At 40.4% G+C, this 27,975-nt stretch overlaps 2 protein-coding genes across 2 annotated transcripts; both read right to left on the bottom strand.

Annotated features, from left to right (window-relative positions):
* On the bottom strand, positions 1-13,023 carry LOC117447976 (zinc finger CCHC domain-containing protein 2-like; the record flags this gene model as incomplete). The annotated part of the gene is made up of 3 exons (XM_034085015.2): positions 11,740-13,023; positions 9,345-9,554; positions 1-159 (listed from the first exon to the last, which is right to left on the bottom strand). Coding segments are annotated over exons 1-3 (870 nt in total), but the record flags the coding sequence as incomplete, so codon positions are not given.
* LOC117447975 (zinc finger CCHC domain-containing protein 2-like) lies at positions 12,910-27,770 on the bottom strand. Its single transcript, XM_034085014.1, is given in 4 exon segments — positions 12,910-12,927; positions 24,833-25,035; positions 27,273-27,713; positions 27,716-27,770. Coding segments are annotated over 4 exon segments (717 nt in total).
* Positions 27,771-27,975: the final 205 nt, after the last annotated feature.

The raw sequence follows: 27,975 nt of genomic DNA, 5'->3' as shown, positions 1-27,975 counted from the left end.
AGGAGGAGGAGGAGGAGGAGGAGGAGGAGGAGGAGGAGGAGGAGGAGGAGGAGGAGGAGGAGGGATGTCTGGGTGAGGAAGGTTGAGCTCCTGGCTGACAGGTTGGTCTCGTCGTCCCGTGGTGACCCCTGAGGCTGTGCCGGCGTCTCTGGTCCGGCTCTGATACACAGGGGTGAAAGGTCACTCAGAAAGACAGAGGGTAAAACCACAGAGCAGAGGTCAGGGATAAATAGACAGGGCTGCAATAACTCCTTAGCTGCAGTAAAGCTAGTTAGCACACTGGAGCATGTGCAGTACCAAGAGGGTGAATTTGAGGAGGTACTGTATGTCTTGGGGTCAACTATCCAGAAAGTAGATCCATAAACGTTCCCCCTTCCTGTCAGCCAGGAGCTTTCACATGGGCACTCATTTAACAGCCATTAATATGAATGCAACACTGAAGCTGTGCTGTCATCGAGCAACACATGCATAGTGCTAGGGCAGAGCGAGGAGAAATATCTGGCATTGAAAGCAAACCAATATTTAACAAGGCTCGTACAAAAGAGAGCCCCTATTTATTTATAGCACACTCTGGAGGAGCGGAGTGTTTCTCATAGCGGAAAGAGTCCAAACACAAACCGTACGCTGCTTTTTTACTGTTTGACCAACTCAGGATTCACGTGTGTTCCAACACCTCGAAACGGATCTGAAGATACTCCTGTTATAGCAACTTTCTGTGAAGCATTATTTAATTTCCGTGTCGGATGTACTTTTCCTATACTATTCTCGACTCACCCTTCTATTTACAAGATTGCAGTTGTTGTTTTTTTCCAATGGTGTTGGAGAATTACAACCATTCACCGTATCTTGCAATGTAGGATAGTAGGCTCTGTGATGTATGGAACATGGACCCAATGGTTCAGTATTTAATGTATTAGCTGAAATACATTGCTATGTTTACAACCAGTTTGTAGATTAAATATTTTTCCTATCCCTATAAATTAAGGTTGCTTCTTATCATAAGGTTAAACAGGAATACAACTCAAAATACTGACTCGTAAAACTAGAAATGTGTTTGCTCTCTTAATATTTCAAAGACACATGTGTTAGTGCCTGCATTTCAATTATACACACACACGCACATCATGGGCCGGTAGATCTGAAAACAATTAAGTGCGCTGCTGCCACATCCGCATGGTACTGCCCTCCGTGCCAACTCTCTGTCTGCAGACTGTATGTGAGGGGAAGGAGAGTCTTACTGTCACACTGTAGGTACACAGAGTAAAAAGAGTAGCACAAGTCAGCAGGAGGGGGGATAAGAAAGAAATAGTAAGATAAGTGTGGGAATTAAACTACAGTAAGAAGCGGATATTTAGAAAGCATGTGCAATTCTCCAACACACCTAGTAGCAGTCATAGTATAAACACAACCTGAAACCTATAAAACCCAGCATGTGTGCTCACAGCAACTCCTCCTCCTCTCTCTTACAAAAGTCATTAACTCTGCGGCTAATTCTGACACTGCTACTGTTTTTATAGATCTATAAAGCACTCACATAATGGGGGGATTATGCAGTTTTGCACATGTGGCCTGTGTACTGTATGTGCTGTTTGTAACGCTGCACTGTTGCAGCAACCTGCTGAAGAAAATCGTATCAACTATTTTTCCTCTAGTGTGAAGCATCCATCTGTTTCACGTTAAATTAAACTCATGCAAGTTTAAAACCTCGAAGAACAACAGATGGTATTGGTCGTATTAAAGGTGGGGTAGGTAAGTTTGAGAAACTGGCTCGAGATACACTTTTTGTTATATTCCATGGAATGCTCTTAACATCCCGATAGCAGTGAATATCTTAAGTGCTTTGACAAAAAATCCATAAAAAAATGTCATCTGTGGAAGCCGTAGTACTGTAAAAAGTACAACCAATCATTTTAGCCGGCCCGGCTAAAATAACTGGATGGCCTACCTGCCTGTCAGCCTTCCATCTGTGCACAAACTGATCTCATGCCCTCATTGGTCATGTGCGCGTTCGTGTATGTTGGAGGAGGGGAAGGAAGTAGCAGATTTCTTCCAGCTGTGTATTTTCAAATTCTAGCGCACTTGAGCTGGTTTCTCCAAAATTACCTACCCCACCTTTAAATATGGAGTTTTATCATATCATATCTTATTTTAGCTTTTGGATTTGAGCCTTTGCAGACCATTTACATGCACAAAAACCTATATAACACGCTACAGGAAATGGAAAACCCCAAAAGCAAAATAGAGCCACCAAATAGTAAAGTTGTGGGACATTAAACCATAACAATACGCTAAAAGATGCTGAGTCACATTTAAATCTGTCTACATCTGGCCAAATGCTGCTTTACTGTAGGTAATGTACGTGACTCTGGTCTACAAAGAAACCCTGTCATAGGCTTCAGAGCCGTGAGGGAAGGAAAGGGAGCCACAGAGAGAGAGAGAGTGAGAGCATTTATAACTTCCTGGGGATTCACTGGAGACACACATGCACACACTCGCAGACACATACACCACAGAGGGTTGATTTCAGCACAGAGAAATGTGCTGACCTGCACTAAGCAGGAGCCAAGGGCAACAAAACACTAAATACAAACGCTTCTCTCTGAGCCGGGTACTTTCCCTTCACTGCTCGTACATGTTTAAACAGTCTGCCTGCTCCTGTGTGTACATCTAAAGAGGGACTGAAAACACAGCGTCACGTTTCTTTAACTTTATTTTCACTTCTCTCTCAACTGCATTGATAGAGACCTCCAAGTCCTGATTCATGTCTCGATAATCCCTCATTAGCTCTCTGGAATATGATCCCACACTTTACTGTAAGGGAGGGTTACTCTTTGGGAAACCCCCACCTCTCCCTCCACCTTTAATTACAACCCATCCATGCAGAGGGACCACATTTGTGTAAACAACTCTTTCCTGTCCTGTTTTATCATCAATATTTAGGCATGTAGTATTTTACTACTGATCCTGTTGCTTGAGAATTGCATTTGTTTTACACAAAGACTTAGATTTCTTCACATTTCAAAACATTTATCTTTACCAGAAAGAAGACTGATGGTTCAAACTCCACGTCCAGCTCTACCAGTTTGAGATTAGTCACTACACTGGTGGTAAAAGGTGAAAAGTCAAGGTTAAGTCCAAATAGGGAGATTATGAACTTCTAAAGCATGGAATCTGACCAAATATATCACTGTTTTATTTGTATTTCCTACAGGATCTTTAGCAGCTGTCATAACACTGTTTGCATCTGCACACACACACAGCTCACAACTTTTGAGGGTTAATGTAAACAGTTCGAATTGAAGCAATCGAAGCAACCATGTCTCACATTTAACAAAGAAGAAGTTAGTGTCAGAAGTAAATACTTATTATGCTTGAATGAAGTAATAACAAGTTTGTTTATGTAATTGATATGATGCAACACATCTGTTTAATATGAAGCTGTTAAAAAAACCATTTTTAACTCAAAACAGCTGGTGTTAGAAAACTCGGGCAAACAACACGTGACTGTTTTGTAATAAAAAATAATAACTTTTTAAATATTTACCGAATTAGCCAGCCATGTATGATAACTTGCAACTCTAACTCAACTAATCCTTCAATAGAAAAATAATAGTCAACAATTAAGAAAATTAATGACCGATTAATGTCACTTTTACAAAAAAAAGTGCAGAAAAGGCTGTTTTCAGTCTCTAAAATATGGAGATGTTCCTGCTTTCTCTTTTTCATAACATATTATACAACATGTTTTAGGGTTTTCGACAGAAGCAACCTTCAAAGACATAAAGACACTACCTTAATATTAAATATTATGAATATGTCTTTATTATCAGGCTATGTTCCACAATCATTCAAAGTAGCAGTGATAAAACCGCTTCTTAAAAAGCACAACCTCGATCCAGAGGTTTTAGCCAATTATAGACCTATTTCTAATCTTCCGTTCCTCTCAAAAAATCTTGAGAAAGCGGTCGCAAAACAGTTGTGTGATTACTTAAAAAACAATGATTTATTTGAAGATTTTCAGTCTGGCTTTAGAACACATCATAGCACAGAGGCAGCTCTGGTTAAAGTCACAAATGACATTCTAATAGCCTCTGACAAGGGACTTGTCTCTATTCTTGTTTTGCTCGATCTCAGTGCTGCATTTGATACTATCGATCATGATATCTTATTGCAAAGACTAGAGCACTTAGTTGGCATACAGGGAACTGCTTTAGGCTGGTTTAGGTCCTATCTATCTGAACGCTCTCAGTTTGTACGTGTCAATGATGAATCTTCCACGCAAACCAAAGTTAGCCATGGAGTGCCACAGGGCTCAGTGCTCGGACCTATTTTGTTCACATTATATATGCTTCCGTTAGGCAATATTATAAGGAATCATTCTGTAAATTCTCATTGTTATGCGGATGATACTCAACTATATTTATCAATCAAGCCTGATGAAATTAATCATCTAAATAAAATTCAAGACTGCCTCAAGGACTTAAAAACGTGGATGACCTTAAACTTTTTGATGTTAAACACGACCAAAACTGAAGTTATTGTACTTGGCCCGAAGAATCTACGAAACAAATTATCTAAAGATATACTAACTATGGATGGCATTAATTTGGCCTCCAGTGAGACTGTAAGGAATCTTGGTGTTATATTTGATCAGGATACCAAGTTGCTTCAGCCGATTCAAAATGCTGCAGCTCGTGTACTAACCAGAGTTAGTAAAAGGGACCACATTACTCCTGTTCTGGCTGCCTTACACTGGCTCCCTATAGAACACAGGATAGAATTGAAAATTCTTCTTCTCGCCTACAAAGCCCTTAATGGGCAGGCGCCATCTTACCTTAAAGAACTCAAGAATGCAGGGTTGTTGGTTGTTCCTAGAGTCTCTAAAAGTACAATGGGAGCCAGAGCCTTTTCTTATCAAGCTCCATATTTGTGGAATCAGCTATCCGTTTTTAAGAGTGCGCTTAAGACCTTCCTTTTTGATAAAGCTTATAGTTAGGGCTGATTAGATTCAGCCCCTAGTTTTGCTGATATAGGCTTAGTTTGTCGGGGGACATCTTACTTCTTCCTTCTCTCTGTCTATACCTGTGTACTCTCATGTTCCGATTAACCCAGCTTCCCCACATTTCTTTCTTTTTGGTGTCTATATACGCTGGGATCCGGAGTCATGGATGATCCTGCATCGCGAGCCCTGGATCTTGAGTCGTGGCTGTGGTCCTGGATCATAGGTCCTGGATGGATATCCTCGTGGATTCATCTTCCTATTATACACACATGCATTTCCAAACATTTGGACTACCTATGTTGCAAATGTATTATCTTTTCAATTTACACACGGCATCTATTGCACGTCTGTCCGTCCTGGGAGAGGGATCCCTCCTCTGTTGCTCTCCCTGAGGTTTCTCCCATTTTTCTCTTTAAAACTGTGGGTTTTCTCCGGAAGTATTTCCTTGTACGATGTGAGGGTCAAAGGACAGAAGGTGTCGTATTGTCATACTGATATTTTGTACAAACTGTGAAGTCCACTGAAACAAATGTAACATTTGTGATATTGGGCTATATAAATAAACATTGATTGATTGATTGATTGATTGATGTAGAAAATTATAAGCAAAATAATGGATGATAAAAATAATCGTTAGTGGTAGCCCTGATGATAACCTGTTAGCTTAACTAATCACAACGTATTTGGAGTGAAAGCTAGCATTAGCATCGTTTTGTTTTCCTGGCCTGAATAGCTGATGTATGTGCAGCAGGACAACATGCAGAAGGACTTGCTGAAGAGAAAAATAAATTGGAGTGTGAGGTGATCATTTCAATAAATACCAGAGGTGGGGACTCGAGTCACATGACTTGACTCGAGTCAGACTCGAGTCGCATATTTTTGGACTTGAGACTTGCTTGACTAACATTGATAAAAGACTTGACTTGGACTTGGTATTCATGACTTGAGACTTGACTTAAGCTTGAGACAGATGACTTGACTTTCTAAAATTAAATATTTGCGTTTGTTTTTGTATTGAGATATTACGTTTAGTTTTTTCGAATTATGATTGGGTGATTATAGCGCTATGTCAGTTAACATGGCAGCGGCTAGCGTTACTTCAAAAATAGTCAAGTTTGGATTCAAGGATTATTTTGTTGATGACGCTAATAAGAAGAAAACAGCGGTATGCAGGGTCTGCAGCATAAAGATCAGTGACAGGACCACCACAACATCCAACTTCATTCGTCACTACAAAAAAACCCACAGAGAAAAGCAGGGCCGGCCCTAGACTTTTGGGGGCCCTAAGCGAGCTTTGGCTTGGGGCCCCTCTCACTCTAGCGCGTTCTCACTTCACACAACACGGAACCAACTTTTGTCTTATGATGTTAGTATAAGCACACATATTGTATAAATAAGCATGTAAACACCTTGGACCTAACCTCCTCTAGGGGGGTCCTCACCAACTCTAGGGGGGTCCGGGGGCATGCTCCCCTGGAAAGATATATATATATATTTTTAAATATTGAAGTTAAAAACATCAATCTGGTGCACTTTGAGAGCAAAATTAAGAGATCTATGGATACATCTCTCAACACCCATATGAAACAGATCTGTAAACAGATTTTTCTTTATGGATATTTTACAAATCACTCCCCTTTTAAACTGTATTCTTGTTTTGTCATATAGTATTTCATAACTGTTTTTCATTTATTCTCTCTGGTTGTCCATCTCATAATGTTCACATAGAAACTAGCTGTCAAGAGGAATATCATTCAGAAGAATTATAATTGCATGCAAACATCTCTCAAAAAAAGAGGTTGCACATTTACATGTGTTGTCATGGCAACGTCAGTTCAAACATGCTGTCGATACGTAAAGCAGTGGCAACTACGCCACCATTTCAGCTGACTTTTTCTCAGAAATACTGTTACATAACATTCATTTGGTTGATGCTAAGCTAACTATGAACATTTTTAACTGACAGGACTCAGTATCAACTGTGTACTGTAAGGTAGCTTCTAGCTTCATGTCGAACAGTAAGTCAACATTTTCCAGAGAGTTTTCTTTGAAATCACCAGGTAACGCTAAAAAACATAACATTTAGATTGTATGACAAAGTGTTTATTTAATATATCTGGCTAGCTATAGCTACTTGCTAACGGTTTAGCTTACCCCGCGATTCAAAGTAACGTCAACGTAGCTGTAATGTATGCTTTGCTTACATGTTTGCATAACTTGGAAGTTTACTGACATTTACATACCTTGTTCACCTGGCTCAAGTGGTGGCTCTGGGGTTGTTGTGTGAGCCACCACTTGAGAATTGTCGACTTTTTTAAGAACAAATGTTCTTATGTCTATCTTCAAAAACTCTGAGTCCGACTGACAGTTTATTTTAAACATTGTCACAGCTCACAGGATAGGATGTTTATTTCCATTCATGTTTATTTCCATTCAACTTTCTGGTTGGTCTGTTGCCTTGCCTCTGTTGCATTCACTGAATACGGGAAATTACAATCCTGCCGTCCTCTCATGATGAGGTTCAGGTAAAGCATGGTTAATGTATTATATGATTGACTCAATAATATAATACATGACTTTGAGAGTAGGCAATCTAGGCATATTAACAAAATTAATTAAACACTTTTGCTAATCCACACAGCGGCGTTGGAAGCTTCTTCCAACGCTTCTGCCCATTCACTTTGAATGGGGTGACATCACTTTTCGCCGAACTGCATTGTGGGAAGCAGAGCGGAGCTTTCCTGGCGTTTCAGGCTGCAAAAGTTGAGCAATGTTCAACTTTTGAAGCTTCTGAAGCTTTCGGTGGAAGCGTCAGCCAATCAAATCATATGCCAGTACAAGCTCTAGCCAATCAAAGCACTGCTTGTGTGTCAGGGGCGGGAGATTCATGTGATTGGTTGTTGGTCGAGCTTCAGACAAGCCCGCCGGCAAGCTTTTTCCAAAGCCGCTGTGTGGACGGGCCGTTAGTGGCTGCGGGGCCCTAAGTGGCCGCTTATGCCGCTTACTGGGTCGGGCCGGTTCTGGAGAAAGGTACGTGCATGTGTTGTCTTAGCTAGAAAGCTAACGTTAAGTTTAAGCTACGTTAGACTTGGTTTCAAATCGATTAAGCATTGAGAAGACAAAACGGTAAATGAACACTAGAACCGCCAAGGGATTCATTTTTACTAACCCTGATACTGATGGGCTGTCAGGAGAGGGAGAGAGAGAGAGGAAAAGAGAAGCCTCGTTTATTTCCCATGTTATTATCAGAAGTTACTGTACACTTTTGAATAATGTAGTTCATCTACTTTTAGTAGTTTGTTTAAATGTTTTAATTATGTTGTTTTTGTTTGTAGAAGTGCGTCATTCTTTGATTTATTGTAAAATGAATCTGAACTTTTTGATCTGTTATGATGATAAACTGAAGCAATTTCAAAATGAACCCAATTAACTGAGTTTGAAATCGTCCTACTTATAAGGAAATGATGAAGAGGAACAAATTAAATGATTTTAAAATGATATCTATGTAGGTGCTGACGCTGTTGGCGGTTCTAGTGTTAACAGACATTTAAATTAAATATGTGTAATGGCAAATGCCATATACGATTTTCTTACCTGGAATTCTGCCTTTTTGAACAGACTTTTTGATTGAGTCCTAGCTATATTGTCTGCAGTTCTAGGGTTAATATTAATCTAATATGATTGTCATCGGTCTAAATTAGATTTCAAATGATTAACTGTGTATGTAATGAAGATCATAGTGTGAGTTAAATCCATTTTCATAACCACTGTCTTTTAACTGATTTAAATGCGGAAACTGGGCTTATTCATCAGAATTTTGTATGACTTGACTTGACTTGCTTGACCTGAGCAATGACTTGACTTGACTTGCTTGACTCTCACCACAGTGACTTGGGACTTGCTTGATACTTGTAGGTCAAGACTTGAGACTTGCTCATGACTTGCACATGTAGGACTTACACCGACCTCTGATAAATACAGAGCCTCGTCAACTTGACAACACATGTGCAGCGTTTAGAAACGTTACCCAACTCGACAACTCCTGGAAATATTTATTTGATGACACATGCACAGATTTTACAAAAAGTACTGATTAAGAAAACAAGAAGCTCATAACACAACGGAAACTGTTTCTGGGGGACACTAAAAGTGACGCACATGGCTAGGACCACAAGCTATTTTGACGTTTATGGTTCGTTATGAAGTTATGAAAGTCAGAAATCTGTCATTGTGCATGGCAAGTTATATAACATTTACATTTTTTTTCTTTTTTGGAATCATTAAACTGGCTTTATTGATAAATATGAACATAGCCCACTAAACCCTGTGTGTTCCCTCCTACCTTGTGGCAGCAGCTGCAGTGTGTGTAGCAGGGGGGGCAGGCCGACAGAGGCAGGGAGGCAGCGCTGGCATCGGGCAGGGGGGAAGCAGCGGGGGGCAGGGGGGCCGTCAGATGGAGGAGGGGGTGATGAGGCTGAGGGTGACACGCGGCAGCTCGATCCCCAGCAGCTTCCTGAGCCTCTCCTCCTCCTCCTCCTCCTCCTCCGCTCACCTGCAACAACACATGTAATCAGTAAGAGACCAAATCTGACCAACAGCTAGAGTAAAATGTTATTGTTTTTCTGCATAACTCTACTTGTTTCATCACGAGAGACAACAAAGCCTTTTCTGTCTTGTAACACAACTTGGTGTAGTGACAGGTAAGAGCAGAGCAGCATGGAATTGTAAAGATTTTTAAGAATTTGAAGGGATAGTTCAGCACAAAATTAATATTACGCGTTTTGCTGTGAGTTGCAGAGTGTTGGAGTTATCATCCTTCTTTTTAATAGAATGGAACTAGTCAGCACTGGGATTGTCAAAAGATCAAATGTAGTTGTTGGTGCTTTAAGGCCAGCTACCACCAGAGTGCCATCTAGTTATATTTGAGACACCAAAACAGTGTACATAAATAGCAAATAAGTAGGGCTGTTAAAGAGGACCCAGGGACCGTAACTTTAACAAATATAACCAGGTTATTTTGGTTATTTCTGAGCTTATATTTTCTTAAGATAAACCCAACAAAGTTTGATATCATTGCAGCTCTAAAAGCCTTGAAATTAAACTTTGTGAAAGATGCATGTAAACAATGCAGATTTTTCATTTAGCTTTGGACCTCAGCTGTGTTGACATCATACACTCCTGCTGTCAGCTTTCACCTACAAGCTTGTCATTTCCTGTGTGAACCTCTGACTCACACATGACTGAGGCGTGTCTGTGTGCAGGCAGTCTGTCGTTGACTTAGTCTGACCTGTAATTTAAGTCTATAGGTCCTATGTCAGTAATCATCCGTTACATATTGGCTCTTCCAGGTCTCAGAAAAAGCCTGAAATTAGGTTAAATTACTTTTCCTTTTTCTTTGACAGGGTGAACACATAGCTTGTGGCCAGGGGTCTGATGGATGGGCGGACATGTTGATAACACTGGTGAACGTCGTCCGGTGCTCTGAATTTATAGGAGACATATATCCTGAAGCATGCACCTTGTCAGATAGCTGAGGATGTATAGTAGAGTAGCACCCTCCAGCAGGCTCACCACATTGGCATCTGCCCTGCTTTATGAGCTCTTACATGTCACATTTGGATCAGACAGTGGGTAACCACATGGTCTGCGTGCCACTCAGGTGAAATATCATTAGTTGTTGCTTTTTCTTCATGCCATTCACAACCACAGGACTATACATAAACATGTTTGTAGCTGCTACACTGTTTTTCACTTGAATTCCCATCACTCTCCACGTTAGACGTATCACCTGCTATGCACATATAGTATGTGCCCATGTACTTATATCTTTGTTTGTTTGTATTTGTTTTGTGTTTAGCTTTTTAATCTTATTTATTGATGTGTATCTTGTCATTTTGTATGTGATATGGACCTTGAGTCTGAAATAAAGATTGAATATCCATCATTAAACCGACTTTTCTTTTAGGCATCTGATTAGGAGTATAGAGAAATGCTGCATGTTGGATTATCTAAATGTTGAAAGTGGCATTTCTCACTAGAACAAACTACAAAGGTACAGTAGGCCTATGTATGTATTCAATCCTGTTACTTGTCCTTTCATTCTAAATATTATGTAGAAAGTAATTCAATTTTAGCATTTGTGGTGTGTTTTGTAGCATGACATAATAAATACGTTTTACTTTACTACTACTAGTTTAAATCTGATTATTCCTTTAAATGAAATGTTAAATGAATGATCAGTGGTGGAAGAAGAACTCACATATTTTACTTCAGTAAAGGTTTTTTACTCTGGTAAAAAAATATATATAAACAAATGTACTTGACCTATTAAAATGAATTAGGTACTCAGCATTTGATTGGCTCATTTCTTATTGTTTTATTACTTTGTTATAGAAGCATTAATGTGTGTGAAGCCCTGTTGTAGTTTGTTGAGGTGAATTCAAATATTTAATCAATAAATAAATTGTCCAACAACCAATCTAATGTAGTCTTTTGAGAGTTCCTAAAACATATTTTGCAGAGAATACTTGATTTAAAGTGTGACTTAAAAGTACTGAAGTAAAGTATACGTTTCCTAAATGTAATTAAGTAATATTATTTTAAAACACAAATCCACTTATTTTTCTTGAAAATGACTGGATAGAGTTCAATTATTTTTCAAAAAGATCTTAAGCTGTCTGGGCTGGTCTCCTGGTGATGAGGTAAACCAGTGACCCCCCTTTAAGCCTCCCTCTCACCTGCAGGGTGTCCTGGATGTGGCCGAGCTGCTGCCTCAGCACCTGCTTCTGGTGGAAGCTGAAGGCAGGGTGGTGAGAGGCCATGGTGAACAGTAACAGAAACTGCTCCTCAGTCCTCCCGTCGTTCAGGGCCAAACCGTAGTTATTGATCACCGAGTCTATGTGAGTCAGGGTCCGGTACAGGACCCCCGCAGCCTCCCTGTTGCCAGAGCTGAGCAGGGCGAGGGACACCAGCAGCTTGCTCCGCACCACCTCGTCCGTGATGTTCGTAAGGCCCGAGAGGTCGGCGGGGTTGTTGGCTTTGATCTCTGCATCCCGGAGGGAGTGGTAGTCCTTGCGAGCCAAGTCCTCCAGACAGCAGCCGAGGAAGCGGAGCTCGATGGGGACGCAGAGGTCCAGGAGGCCGCACAGGAACTCGGCTCTCTCGGCTGATGTGAGGGAGCTGAACCAGCGGTACACCCCCTCCCTCTGGACACAACTCCGACTCTCCACCATACTCATACATCCACTCAAACAGATAATAACTGGAATTAAAAAGTCAAACTTTCAACGGAGAGAAAACTTCACAACAAAGAGGGCGCGTGCGTGTGAACAGTGTGCGTTTGAAGTTGCGCTGGCGCGCGTGGGCAGCGCTACTCTGTGGCCATACAGTCTCTATTAGCTCTAATAAGTCAAACTTCAAGTTATTGACTCCGTCGCTCACTGTTCACTGTATGTTTGTTTCCAATCACTGCAACCACAGCAATGACATGCACGTTATTCCCTTTGTTTGTGGCGAGCGAGCAGCAGGCCTTTCCAAACCATAATCTCTGTAAATCCCCTCTTATCAAGACAAAGTAGTCTGGTTTGTGTTCAGTTTTCAGCACGGCAGCCGGGAGCAGTCGCTCCGCCGTGTCCCTCCCCGCCGGTCGGACCGCTGCCCCCCTGACAGCGGACTACAGAGACACTTCAAAACACACCGCTCCATTGAAGGAGACGCATGAGCCGCCCCGCTCTCCCTCCATGTAAAGTTGCTCCTCCGTCCTCATGGTTTTCCCACAATTTGTGCGAGGAGCAGTCGGCTGACAAACCGCTAGCAAGACTATGCTAGGTTAAAGTTTAAAAACAAAACTAGCGTGGCTTGAAGCTAATGCTGCCACTGGAATTAACATTATAGCCTACCGTCCTACATTACCTCATGAAACGCCGCTGCAGAGAAAACACAAAACTCACAAATTAAACTTTAAGTCCATGAATGAGTTTAGTGCAACAAGTTGTTCTACGCTCCCTGCATTTTGCCATGAGTCTTGACATCTAGGAAAAACAGCTGTGTATAACATTAACCCAACTCTGGCAGCAAGACCCTCCTATCATGCAGAAATGTTTGCTCTGATTGGCTGCGAGTACTGTCTGCATGCGAGGTCTCTCTTGTGATTGGCTTAGAGGGATATCCGCTGCCCTATATTTCACATCTTTTTCTCATGCGCTCATACATATCTCAGCTTTATTACTTTGGTTTTAAATTGCCAGATACATTACATGTTAAACTGACTGATACAATATGGTATATTATTCTCACCAATATCATCTATTACTTTGAACTTTTAGAGGGAATTTAGCCAAGTCAGATAAGACAGAGGAGCTCACCTTATATTATTATTTATTTTAGAAAACACCCACTGATGGACGAAGCAGTTTTAACTTTGACTTAAGTAAATTAATAATACCACAGGGTAGAAATACTTTTCAAGTAAAGGTTCAGCATTTCAAAATGAGTTAAAGTTAAAAAGTATTAAAATGACCTTACAGTAAAATAATAAAAAAATAAAAACATACACTAAAATCCCCAGGCAGAATCATTTATATTGACACAGGCAATAATGATCTGCATATCTAGTTGAATACCATATTCGAAGTTCATCCTTTGTGTCAAGCCTGACCCTCTGTTGCTCTTATTGTGTAGTTCATTATAGGACCAGAAGATGGCGGCAGATGTCCATGTTGAAACCTGATGCTGCGACAGAGTTTCTTATGGATGTTGTGTTGCATCCATCATGACACCTGGCCATACCTCCCCACAAATGATGAGCACAGAACATATTTAAAATGTGAATGAAACACAAATATACTTGACATAGGCCTACTTGTGTTAGGCCTACCTGTTGTTTTCCCCCAGCCACCCCTCTCAGTAGTTCTTTTCTTGGTTCTTCCTCCTTCCATCCTCTCATTGAGAACATTGGTCTCTAGAGGTAAGCCCCGCCCCCGCACACAGGCCCCGCCCCTCCGCTGACGGAGGAAAATTCAGTTAAGGTTGCTATAGTAACCATATCCCTCTCTCTTAACCAGTCCTGTACCACTCCCTCTCTGCATCAAGGATGCTTCCCAACACACAAAAACTACAACACAGCAACACAAAGACTGAGATAGACTAAAAACACGAGAGCCAAGAGACTTTTTCTTTCAAACACTTTCATTATTTTCTCCACATAACTCAAAAACAAAACAGAGTAATTCTCAGGAACAGAAAGAAAGAAAGAAAGAAAGAAAGAAGAGTCAAACTATAGAGAGCTTGGCATGCTGTAGCATGCTGCGGACTAACAGGGTGACGCAGGGCATTGTCACCTGGCTGATGGCATACAGCAGAGCTTCTTGAACCTGTTTCAGTCTGGACCCAAAAGTAAATGAAAATACATTGTTCTGCTTCCCGGGGGGTGCAGGCACATTAGACTGTACTCTTGTAATAATGTGGGGGGAAACCAGAAATTAGCCTTAAGCTGAGTTTGAGTTCCAGTTTAAGAAACGCTGTCCGACAGAAAAACAACCTCCCTGCTCCCTGGAAGTTGTTACCAATGGCAACGGGTTCAGCCATCCCATCACGTGTAAAGAAGAGGATGATCACACATGTTCACACAGTTCGATGAGCATTCATCTGCACACATGCAAACAAACAGGCTGGTAAGGTCTGCTACTTTAAGACACACACATTCACATACAGAAAAACCTTTACAAAAAGACACAAATAGTGGTGAAAAAATCATTCCGAAAAGCTGGAAATTAGTTAGCATTTTACCACTTCAGCTTCCCTCGCCTCTAGTCAACGTTTTTTTGAACATATTAGATGCCTGAAATAAGGTCTGTGGTTAAAACAAGCTTAAGAGAAATTCACCTTTTGTCCTACGACATAAAATACGTCAGTAAATACCCCACTGGTGAATGTCCCAAACTTCTGTCTCATAAATAGTGGTTGCTAACAAGGGGTTTAATAAGACTATTACACTTCATTACTCCAAACATTAGCCGCCTTTAGCTTAGCGCTTGTGATGCATGATGTAGCTATTTCATTTATATCCTAATGTTAGCTTTTTACTTCTGTCGATTGCATTTACGTTTAAAAAGAAATTGGTGTTAATATGTGTAGGTTCTCTTGCCATGTGTTTGACACTGAGCTTATTTTTTCAGATATTTTTTAATCCAATGGAAAGATCCCATTGCTTTCTGCGGAGGGAGCAGTTGCGATGCTAACTTCCAGGTCGTCATACAAGAATACTTCAAAACTGCACCACTCTATTGTGACTGATGTGTATGCTTGTCTATTAAGTCTTGGATCTTTGGAAGAAAGGCTGAGTAAAAGTGGCGATAAATCTCGATGTTTGATCCTGGCCACTATTTGATTCTACAAAATACCTGCTAATTCCCTTAGGGAGCTGGCAGCATCACGTATCCCCACATATAGGTTTAATTTAACCCAGAAAAAGATATATAAAAGTAATTGACTGTACTTTTTAATCCTAGCTTCTTTCCAGACATGTTGCATGTGCTTCTGAAGCTTGTGTTGCTTTCAGATCCAACACATAACTAGGATATTACAGTACATATGCATGCATTGTCTTACTTTAATCAAATTGCGCTACAAAAGCAAGGCAGGTGGCGACTGTTTTTTTCAGACATCTTGCAAGTATAGTATAAAGGTGTTTTATTCAGGTTATGCTTTGAGAGAAGCAGTGGGAGACTGTCCACGCTCTGTCTTGAACTCACACCAACTCAGAGGAAGCTCCATCCTCTGACTGGTGTGTGGAGGTGGGAGAGTGTGGGGGGGAGAGACGGGGGGGGCACAGCTGTCAGCTGATGCTAGTAGGCTAGATGTGGACGAGCTGCTGCCGTGTCTTCATGAGATGCTCTTGTAAAGTTCATGAACAGCGTGAAAGGCCACTGAGCTACTTGGAGACCACAAACACACACATGTACATCCACACACATTGTTGGAAAAGGACATGCCTGCTTGATAGAGTTGCAAAAACACTCACTTTCACACAAAATGTGACCACAATGAGTATAACAACAACAAACCCTAGAAAAACGCTCTTGAAAAAAGAAATAGTTGTTTAGAAAAAATATCCTGCAAAAACGTTTTTATCCTATTGTTTAACAGAACAAACCATTAAGATGACTTCCTAAAGGGATCCGCAGAATTTCATTTTTTATCATTTGCCCCTTTGGGCTTCCGTACTGTAGAAAAGGACAGAAGACGGACATTAGAACGGATGAATGACAGGGAAAGTGTAGAAGCAACGGATGTGTGTGTATGGAAATGGAAAGTCATTGACCATGTATCCAGGCAGCAAACACTCAAGAGTCTTACATACACCCACACACACCTGTATTGAACCATCTGTAACAACTCCCAGGCAGGCAGAGGAACCAAAAGGCAGGAGTTATATAAAGAGGGGGTGGGAGGGTTACAAAATAAAGAATATACCCATCAACATATTGTACATGAGAGAAAACTGTTAATAAATAAAGTTACAAATCTGTTGAAAACTATGATTTGAAGATGAAAAAGTCTGTCTGGTCAGTCCTGTCTGCAGACAGTGGAAGCAGACATCTCGCTGTAATGCCAGCTGCAGCTCTCATGGCCTCGGTTCGGAACTCTTCAGCCCGTTTGAGTCTGAATATGAGCCATTGAAGCCCACTTAAGTCCAGTTTCTGGACTACTTGTATCTCCCTGTAGTCCCGTTTCCTGGCCCGGTTTACCCCTCGTTTCTTCGCTTCTTTGGGCTTTGCACTTGAGCATCTTTTTAAGACGATTGGACCAAATTAGCCAAGGTTAGCCCCTTGTTAACTAACTTAGTCCAAATATCGTTGGAGCCTTCCTCGGCCCTCGTCTTCCCTCGGCTTGCAGTCCTCTCACTGGGAACACCAAGGGGCAGCAGATTGGTCGTAATACTCATAGGAACTTATAGTTGTTCGTAGCATAGATAGGCTGACTCCGAAAGCAGTGCTGTCTTTAAATAAAAAAGTGGATAAACAAAATAGCCACTCCAATGTTGAGCAGAATCACCATGACAACCAGGATGGAGCTGTAAGCCTGCGTGGGAGAGAGAGAGAGAGAGAGAGAGGAGAGTGTCAATAATCAGGACACACTCAACGCTCACACAAGAGGCTGCTTTTGGGGAGTTCTTTTCTGTCCATTGCAAGGGTCTACGAATAGGGAGTGTCGTATGATGTACAGTGCGTGAAGATCCCTGAGATACATTTGTCATTTCTGATATTGGGCTATATTAATCAAATTTGACTGATTTGATCGATAAATATAGTATATTTAACTTTCTTATACATACACATCTACACAATCATGTATTCATTTTTATCCAAGACATTTCTTACTACCACAGATGGTCCTTTACATGTCAATTGAAATGCTATACAGTAGAGCTGCAGCAGTTTTTTAAACAGAAAAATAATAATAAAATCAAAAATAATGAACAAATATTTGTTTACAAGTAAGGGCCTTGTACTGGGGCTTGGTATCCGTGCAGAGGACTGGGTTAGAATCTGGCCTGGGACCATTGGCTGTGAGACATCCCCTCTGTCTCCCTCTTTCAACCCAAAATATATATTTAAAAATAAATATATAATTTATTTTAATCAATTAAATGTTGACATTATTTATCATGCAGTAATGTGAAACAATGTTGTTGTAAGCCTCTCAAATATAAATATTCCACTGTTCATTATTCCTGTTATTTTTATAGAACATTAAAATGAATACCTCTGGTTATTTGACTAACAGAAAAAAAGTCAAACGTGACATCACCAAGGAAACCAGAATGGACATTTTTATGACATTTTATAGACCAAAAGATTTTTTTTAAAAACGTTTCATTCTGCGATTAAATCGATAATGGAAATAATTGTTTATTGCAAACTAATATGCAGCTTAAAGAGATTTGTTAAAAATAAACTAAAGGGAAATACAAACTGACAAAAGTATGCAGTAAGGTGCCTTGCGTTATACATTTAAAAAAAGGACCAAACCACCGTTTTTAGCCTAAAGGAAGAGGATTCTCCTCGGTTTTATCAATACTTGGGGATTTAATTTTCTCTTTGCTGTGTTTAAATAATTTCACACTTTTAACATCACTTTTATTGGATTTTGCACAACTGCATGCACATCATTCATCCCACGGCTGTCAGGTGAACTCTAGTTACGGTCTCTTTGTTGAAGGTGAATCTTTTACTGGTTCAGAAAATCCTACAGATCTGGGGCCTCATTTATAAGGGATATATGCTCAAAAAATGGCGTACGCCAGTTTCTACACGCAACGATTTATAAAATACTAACTTGACGGGAAAATGTGTGGTCCTCCACGCAAACGCATGCGTACGCACTAAGCACAAAAACGGGAGAGACGAGAAACTGCGACACCGTTGGCAGAAGGAAGAATGGAGAGAAATATGTGGAAATAAACCATAAATAAAATGTTACCTCTCATTTATCATATATGAAGAATTCATTTTCAAACATTGATTAAAGCCAATCTTAAAATGATTAAACAAACGCCTGTTTGCGACTCCTCAGTGCACACAAAAACATAACTTGGAGAAATAAATAAATACGGATGTTATTTAAAACCACCTCGAATATGTTGTGTTAATGTTATGAAATGTTTTCTCATAAATGATGCGGTAAGCAGGAGGACAGAATTATTTCTATAGGTTGTAGATACGAGCATGGTTTTATATACTATCACGTTTAATCGTGTTTTATGCTGTTTGCCAAGACTTGATAAGTCGCTCGTAAAACACAGGAGGTATGGAAACTAAGAACACCATATGTGGTAAATTGTAGGCCTACAGCTAATATAACACAACACATTAGTTGTATTTCCTTTAACTGGTGGATTATGGATATATAGTTGCTGAACGAAAGCTGGAACACAAACCACCAAATACAAACAAATAATTCAGATCCAGTGACTCCACTCCGGAGGGATTCCCCGATCATTTCTTACAGTTTCTCATCAAGGGGGGGGTCTCCTAAAAAATAATAACTTTTTAAATATTTACGAATTAGCCAGCCATGTATGATAACTTGCAACTCTAACTCAACTAATCCTTCAATAGAAAAATAATAGTCAACAATTAAGAAAATTAATGACCGATTAATGTCACTTTTACAAAAAAAGTGCAGAAAAGGCTGTTTTCAGTCTCTAAAATATGGAGATGTTCCTGCTTTCTCTTTTTCATAACATATTATACAACATGTTTTAGGGTTTTCGACAGAAGCAACCTTCAAAGACATAAAGACACTACCTTAATATTAAATATTATGAATATGTCTTTATTATCAGGCTATGTTCCACAATCATTCAAAGTAGCAGTGATAAAACCGCTTCTTAAAAAGCACAACCTCGATCCAGAGGTTTTAGCCAATTATAGACCTATTTCTAATCTTCCGTTCCTCTCAAAAAATCTTGAGAAAGCGGTCGCAAAACAGTTGTGTGATTACTTAAAAAACAATGATTTATTTGAAGATTTTCAGTCTGGCTTTAGAACACATCATAGCACAGAGGCAGCTCTGGTTAAAGTCACAAATGACATTCTAATAGCCTCTGACAAGGGACTTGTCTCTATTCTTGTTTTGCTCGATCTCAGTGCTGCATTTGATACTATCGATCATGATATCTTATTGCAAAGACTAGAGCACTTAGTTGGCATACAGGGAACTGCTTTAGGCTGGTTTAGGTCCTATCTATCTGAACGCTCTCAGTTTGTACGTGTCATGATGAATCTTCCACGCAAACCAAAGTTAGCCATGGAGTGCCACAGGGCTCAGTGCTCGGACCTATTTTGTTCACATTATATATGCTTCCGTTAGGCAATATTATAAGGAATCATTCTGTAAATTCTCATTGTTATGCGGATGATACTCAACTATATTTATCAATCAAGCCTGATGAAATTAATCATCTAAATAAAATTCAAGACTGCCTCAAGGACTTAAAAACGTGGATGACCTTAAACTTTTTGATGTTAAACACGACCAAAACTGAAGTTATTGTACTTGGCCCGAAGAATCTACGAAACAAATTATCTAAAGATATACTAACTATGGATGGCATTAATTTGGCCTCCAGTGAGACTGTAAGGAATCTTGGTGTTATATTTGATCAGGATACCAAGTTGCTTCAGCCGATTCAAAATGCTGCAGCTCGTGTACTAACCAGAGTTAGTAAAAGGGACCACATTACTCCTGTTCTGGCTGCCTTACACTGGCTCCCTATAGAACACAGGATAGAATTGAAAATTCTTCTTCTCGCCTACAAAGCCCTTAATGGGCAGGCGCCATCTTACCTTAAAGAACTCAAGAATGCAGGGTTGTTGGTTGTTCCTAGAGTCTCTAAAAGTACAATGGGAGCCAGAGCCTTTTCTTATCAAGCTCCATATTTGTGGAATCAGCTATCCGTTTTTAAGAGTGCGCTTAAGACCTTCCTTTTTGATAAAGCTTATAGTTAGGGCTGATTAGATTCAGCCCCTAGTTTTGCTGATATAGGCTTAGTTTGTCGGGGGACATCTTACTTCTTCCTTCTCTCTGTCTATACCTGTGTACTCTCATGTTCCGATTAACCCAGCTTCCCCACATTTCTTTCTTTTTGGTGTCTATATACGCTGGGATCCGGAGTCATGGATGATCCTGCATCGCGAGCCCTGGATCTTGAGTCGTGGCTGTGGTCCTGGATCATAGGTCCTGGATGGATATCCTCGTGGATTCATCTTCCTATTATACACACATGCATTTCCAAACATTTGGACTACCTATGTTGCAAATGTATTATCTTTTCAATTTACACACGGCATCTATTGCACGTCTGTCCGTCCTGGGAGAGGGATCTCCTCTGTTGCTCTCCCTGAGGTTTCTCCCATTTTTCTCTTTAAAACTGTGGGTTTTCTCCGGAAGTATTTCCTTGTACGATGTGAGGGTCAAAGGACAGAAGGTGTCGTATTGTCATACTGATATTTTGTACAAACTGTGAAGTCCACTGAAACAAATGTAACATTTGTGATATTGGGCTATATAAATAAACATTGATTGATTGATTGATTGATTGATGTAGAAAAATTATAAGCAAAATAATGGATGATAAAAATAATCGTTAGTGGTAGCCCTGATGATAACCTGTTAGCTTAACTAATCACAACGTATTTGGAGTGAAAGCTAGCATTAGCATCGTTTTGTTTTCCTGGCCTGAATAGCTGATGTATGTGCAGCAGGACAACATGCAGAAGGACTTGCTGAAGAGAAAAATAAATTGGAGTGTGAGGTGATCATTTCAATAAATACCAGAGGTGGGGACTCGAGTCACATGACTTGACTCGAGTCAGACTCGAGTCGCATATTTTGGACTTGAGACTTGCTTGACTAACATTGATAAAAGACTTGACTTGGACTTGGTATTCATGACTTGAGACTTGACTTAAGCTTGAGACAGATGACTTGACTTTCTAAAATTAAATATTTGCGTTTGTTTTTGTATTGAGATATTACGTTTAGTTTTTTTCGAATTATGATTGGGTGATTATAGCGCTATGTCAGTTAACATGGCAGCGGCTAGCGTTACTTCAAAAATAGTCAAGTTTGGATTCAAGGATTATTTTGTTGATGACGCTAATAAGAAGAAAACAGCGGTATGCAGGGTCTGCAGCATAAAGATCAGTGACAGGACCACCACAACATCCAACTTCATTCGTCACTACAAAAAAACCCACAGAGAAAAGCAGGGCCGGCCCTAGACTTTTGGGGGCCTTAAGCGAGCTTTGGCTTGGGGCCCCCCTTACTCTAGCGCGTTCTCACTACACACAACACGGAACCAACTTTTGTCTTATGATGTTAGTATAAGCACACATATTATATAAATAAGCATGTAAACACCATGGACCTAACATCCTCTAGGGGGGTCCTCATCTCCTCTAAGGGGGTCCGGGGGCATGCTCCCCTGGAAAGATTTGTTTTAAATATTGAAGTTAAAAGCATCAATCTGGTGCACTTTGAGAGCAAAATTAAGAGATCTATGGATACATCTCTCAACACCCATATGAAACAGAACTGTAAACATATTTTTCTTTATGGATATTTTACAAATCACTCCCCTTTTAAACTGTATTCTTGTTTTGTCATATAGTATTTCATAACTGTTTTTCATTTATTCTCTCTGGCTGTCCATCTCATAATGTTCACATAAAAACTAGCTGTCAAGGAATATCATTCAGAAGAATTATAATTTCATGCAAAATCTCTCAAAAAAGAGGTTGCACATTTACATGTGTTGTCATGGCAACGTCAGTTCAAACATGCTGTCGATACGTAAAGCAGTGGCAACTACGCCACCATTTCAGCTGACTTTTCTCAGAAATACTGTACATAACATTCATTTGGTTGATGCTAAGCTAACTATGAAACACTTTAACTGACAGGACTCAGTATCAACTGTGTACTGTAAGGTCGCTTCTAGCTTCGTGTCGAACAGTAAGTCAACATTTCCAAAAAGCTTTCTTTGAAATCACCGGGTAAAGCTAAATAACATAACATGCAGATTTTATGACAAAGTGTTGATTTAATATATCTGGCTAGCTATAGCTACTTGCTAACGGTTTAGCTTACCCCGCGATTCAAAGTAACGTCAACGTAGCTGTAATTTATGCTTTGCTTACATGTTTGCATAACTTGGAAGTTTACTGACATTTACATACCTTGTTCACCTGGCTCAAGTGGTGGCTCTGGGGTTGTTGTGTGAGCCACCACTTGAGAATTGTCGACTTTTTTAAGAACAATGTTCTTATGTCATCTTCAAAAACTCTGAGTCCGACTGACAGTTTATTTTAAACATTGTCACAGCTCACAGGATAGGGTTATTTCCATTCATTTATTTCCATTCAACTTCTGGTTGGTCTGTTGCCTTGCCTCTGTTGCATTCACTGAATACGGGAAATTACAATCCTGCCGTCCTCTCATGATGAGGTTCAGGTAAAGCATGGTTAATGTATTATATGATTGACTCAATAATATAATACATGACTTTGAGAGTAGGCAATCTAGGCATATTAACAAAATTAATTAAACACTTTTGCTAATCCACACAGCGGCGTTGGAAGCTTCTTCCAACGCTTCTGCCCATTCACTTTGAATGGGGTGACATCACTTTTCGCCGAACTGCATTGTGGAAGCAGAGCGGAGCTTTCCTGGCGTTTCAGGCTGCAAAAGTTGAGCAATGTTCAACTTTTGAAGCTTCTGAAGCTTTCGGTGGAAGTCAGCCAATCAAATCATATGCCAGTACAAGCTCTAGCCAATCAAAGCACTGCTTGTGTGTCAGGGGCGGGAGATTCATGTGATTGGTTGTTGGTCGAGCTTCAGACAAGCCCGCCGGCAAGCTTTTTCCAAAGCCGCTGTGTGGACGGGCCGTTAGTGGCTGCGGGGCCCTAAGTGGCCGCTTATGCCGCTTACTGGGTCGGGCCGGTTCTGGAGAAAGGTACGTGCATGTGTTGTCTTAGCTAGAAAGCTAACGTTAAGTTTAAGCTACGTTAGACTTGGTTTCAAATCGATTAAGCATTGAGAAGACAAAACGGTAAATGAACACTAGAACCGCCAAGGGATTCATTTTTACTAACCCTGATACTGATGGGCTGTCAGGAGAGGGAGAGAGAGAGAGGAAAAGAGAAGCCTCGTTTATTTCCCATGTTATTATCAGAAGTTACTGTACACTTTTGAATAATGTAGTTCATCTACTTTTAGTAGTTTGTTTAAATGTTTTAATTATGTTGTTTTTGTTTGTAGAAGTGCGTCATTCTTTGATTTATTGTAAAATGAATCTGAACTTTTTGATCTGTTATGATGATAAACTGAAGCAATTTCAAAATGAACCCAATTAACTGAGTTTGAAATCGTCCTACTTATAAGGAAATGATGAAGAGGAACAAATTAAATGATTTTAAAATGATATCTATGTAGGTGCTGACGCTGTTGGCGGTTCTAGTGTTAACAGACATTTAAATTAAATATGTGTAATGGCAAATGCCATATACGATTTTCTTACCTGGAATTCTGCCTTTTTGAACAGACTTTTTGATTGAGTCCTAGCTATATTGTCTGCAGTTCTAGGGTTAATATTAATCTAATATGATTGTCATCGGTCTAAATTAGATTTCAAATGATTAACTGTGTATGTAATGAAGATCATAGTGTGAGTTAAATCCATTTTCATAACCACTGTCTTTTAACTGATTTAAATGCGGAAACTGGGCTTATTCATCAGAATTTTGTATGACTTGACTTGACTTGCTTGACCTGAGCAATGACTTGACTTGACTTGCTTGACTCTCACCACAGTGACTTGGGACTTGCTTGATACTTGTAGGTCAAGACTTGAGACTTGCTCATGACTTGCACATGTAGGACTTACACCGACCTCTGATAAATACAGAGCCTCGTCAACTTGACAACACATGTGCAGCGTTTAGAAACGTTACCCAACTCGACAACTCCTGGAAATATTTATTTGATGACACATGCACAGATTTTACAAAAAGTACTGATTAAGAAAACAAGAAGCTCATAACACAACGGAAACTGTTTCTGGGGGACACTAAAAGTGACGCACATGGCTAGGACCACAAGCTATTTTGACGTTTATGGTTCGTTATGAAGTTATGAAAGTCAGAAATCTGTCATTGTGCATGGCAAGTTATATAACATTTACATTTTTTTTCTTTTTTGGAATCAAAACTGGCTTTATTGATAAATATGAACATAGCCCACTAAACCCTGTGTGTTCCCTCCTACCTTGTGGCAGCAGCTGCAGTGTGTGTAGCAGGGGGGGCAGGCCGACAGAGGCAGGGAGGCAGCGCTGGCATCGGGCAGGGGGGAAGCAGCGGGGGGCAGGGGGCCGTCAGATGGAGGAGGGGTGATGAGGCTGAGGGTGACACGCGGCAGCTCGATCCCCAGCAGCTTCCTGAGCCTCTCCTCCTCCTCCTCCTCCTCCTCCGCTCACCTGCAACAACACATGTAATCAGTAAGAGACCAAATCTGACCAACAGCTAGAGTAAAATGTTATTGTTTTTCTGCATAACTCTACTTGTTTCATCACGAGAGACAACAAAGCCTTTTCTGTCTTGTAACACAACTTGGTGTAGTGACAGGTAAGAGCAGAGCAGCATGGAATTGTAAAGATTTTTAAGAATTTGAAGGGATAGTTCAGCACAAAATTAATATTACGCGTTTTGCTGTGAGTTGCAGAGTGTTGGAGTTATCATCCTTCTTTTTAATAGAATGGAACTAGTCAGCACTGGGATTGTCAAAAGATCAAATGTAGTTGTTGGTGCTTTAAGGCCAGCTACCACCAGAGTGCCATCTAGTTATATTTGAGACACCAAAACAGTGTACATAAATAGCAAATAAGTAGGGCTGTTAAAGAGGACCCAGGGACCGTAACTTTAACAAATATAACCAGGTTATTTTGGTTATTTCTGAGCTTATATTTCTTAAGATAAACCCAACAAAAGTGTTGATATCATTGCAGCTCTAAAAGCCTTGCAAATTAAACTTTGTGAAAGATGCATGTAAAACAATGCAGATTTTTCATTTAGCTTTGGACCTCAGCTGTGTTTACATTCATACACTCCTGCTGGTCAGCTTTCACCTACAGCTGTGTCATTGCCTGTGTGAACCTCTGACTCACACATGACTGAGGCGTGTCTGTGTGCAGGCAGTCTGATCGTTGACTTAGTCTGACCTGTAATTTAAGTCTATAGGTCCTATGTCAGTAATCATCCGTTACATATTGGCTCTTCCAGGTCTCAGAAAAAGCCTGAAATTAGGTTAAATTACTTTTCCTTTTTCTTTGACAGGGTGAACACATAGCTTGTGGCCAGGGGTCTGATGGATGGGCGGACATGTTGATAACACTGGTGAACGTCGTCCGGTGCTCTGAATTTATAGGAGACATATATCCTGAAGCATGCACCTTGTCAGATAGCTGAGGATGTATAGTAGAGTAGCACCCTCCAGCAGGCTCACCACATTGGCATCTGCCCTGCTTTATGAGCTCTTACATGTCACATTTGGATCAGACAGTGGGTAACCACATGGTCTGCGTGCCACTCAGGTGAAATATCATTAGTTGTTGCTTTTTCTTCATGCCATTCACAACCACAGGACTATACATAAACATGTTTGTAGCTGCTACACTGTTTTTCACTTGAATTCCCATCACTCTCCACGTTAGGACGTATCACCTGCTATGCACATATAGTATGTGCCCATGTACTTATATCTTTGTTTGTTTGTATTTGTTTTGTGTTTAGCTTTTTAATCTTATTGTATTGATGTGTATCTTGTCATTTTGTATGTGATATGGACCTTGGTCTGAACATAAAGATTGAATATCCATCATTAACCGATTTTTCTTTAGGCAGTCTTGATTAGGAGTATAGAGAAAATGCTGCATGTTGGATTATCTAAATGTTGAAAAGTGGGCCTTCTCACCTAGAACACAAACTACAAAGGTACAGTAGAGGCCTATGTATGTATTCAATCCTGTTACTTGTCCTTTCATTCTAAATATTATGTAAGAAAGTAATTCAATTTTAGCATTTGGTGGTGTGTTTTGTAGACATGACATATACATAAAATTACGTTTTACTTTACTAACTACTAGTTTAATCTGATTATGTCCTTTAAATGAAATGTTAACTGAATGAGCAGTGGGTGGAAGCAAGAACTCACATATTTTACTTCAGTAAAGGTTTTTTAACCTCTGGATAAAAAAAAATATAATATAAACAAATGTACTTGACCCTATTAAAATATGGAATTAGGTACTACTCAAGCATTGGATTGGCCTTCGATTTATCTTATTGTATTATTACTTTGTTATAGAAGCATTAATGTGTGTGAAGCCCCTGTTGTAGTTTGTTGAGGTGAATTCTAATATTTAATCAATAAATAAATTGTCCAACAACCAATCTAATGTAGTCTTTTGAGAGTTCCTAAAACATATTTTGTAGAGAATACTTGATTTAAAGTGTGACTTAAAAGTACTCAAGTAAAGTATACGTTTCCTAAATGTAATTAAGTAATATTATTTTAAAACACAAATCCACTTATTTTTCTTGAAAATGACTGGATAGAGTTCAATTATTTTTCAAAAAGATCTTAAGCAGTCTGGGGCTGGTCTCCTGGTGATGAGGTAAACCAGTGACCCCCCTTTAAGCCTCCCTCTCACCTGCAAGGGTGTCCTGGATGTGGCCGAGCTGCTGCCTCAGCACCTGCTTCTGGTGGAAGCTGAAGGCAGGGTGGTGAGAGGCCATGGTGAACAGTAACAGAAACTGCTCCTCAGTCCTCCCGTCGTTCAGGGCCAAACCGTAGTTATTGATCACCGAGTCTATGTGAGTCAGGGTCCGGTACAGGACCCCCGCAGCCTCCCTGTTGCCAGAGCTGAGCAGGGCGAGGGACACCAGCAGCTTGCTCCGCACCACCTCGTCCGTGATGTTCGTAAGGCCCGAGAGGTCGGCGGGGTTGTTGGCTTTGATCTCTGCATCCCGGAGGGAGTGGTAGTCCTTGCGAGCCAAGTCCTCCAGACAGCAGCCGAGGAAGCGGAGCTCGATGGGGACGCAGAGGTCCAGGAGGCCGCACAGGAACTCGGCTCTCTCGGGTGATGTGAGGAGCTGAACCAGCGGTACAACCCCCTCCCTCTGGACAACAACTCCGACTCTCCCACCATACTCATACATCCACTCAAACAGATAATAACTGGAATTAAAAAGTCAAACTTCAACGGAGAGAAAACTTCACAACAAAGAGGCGCGTGCGTGTGAACAGTGTGCGTTTGAAGTTGCGCTGGCGCGCGTGGGCAGCGCTACTCTGTGGCCATACAGTCTCTATTAGCTCTAATAAGTCAAACTTCAAGTTATTGACTTCCGTCGCTC

The sequence above is a fragment of the Pseudochaenichthys georgianus genome, chromosome 6 (genome assembly GCF_902827115.2).
Source record: "Pseudochaenichthys georgianus chromosome 6, fPseGeo1.2, whole genome shotgun sequence".
Lineage (NCBI taxonomy): Eukaryota > Metazoa > Chordata > Actinopteri > Perciformes > Channichthyidae > Pseudochaenichthys > Pseudochaenichthys georgianus.
Note: the sequence above shows the minus strand (reverse complement) of the source record. Positions and strands in the feature narration are given on the sequence as shown.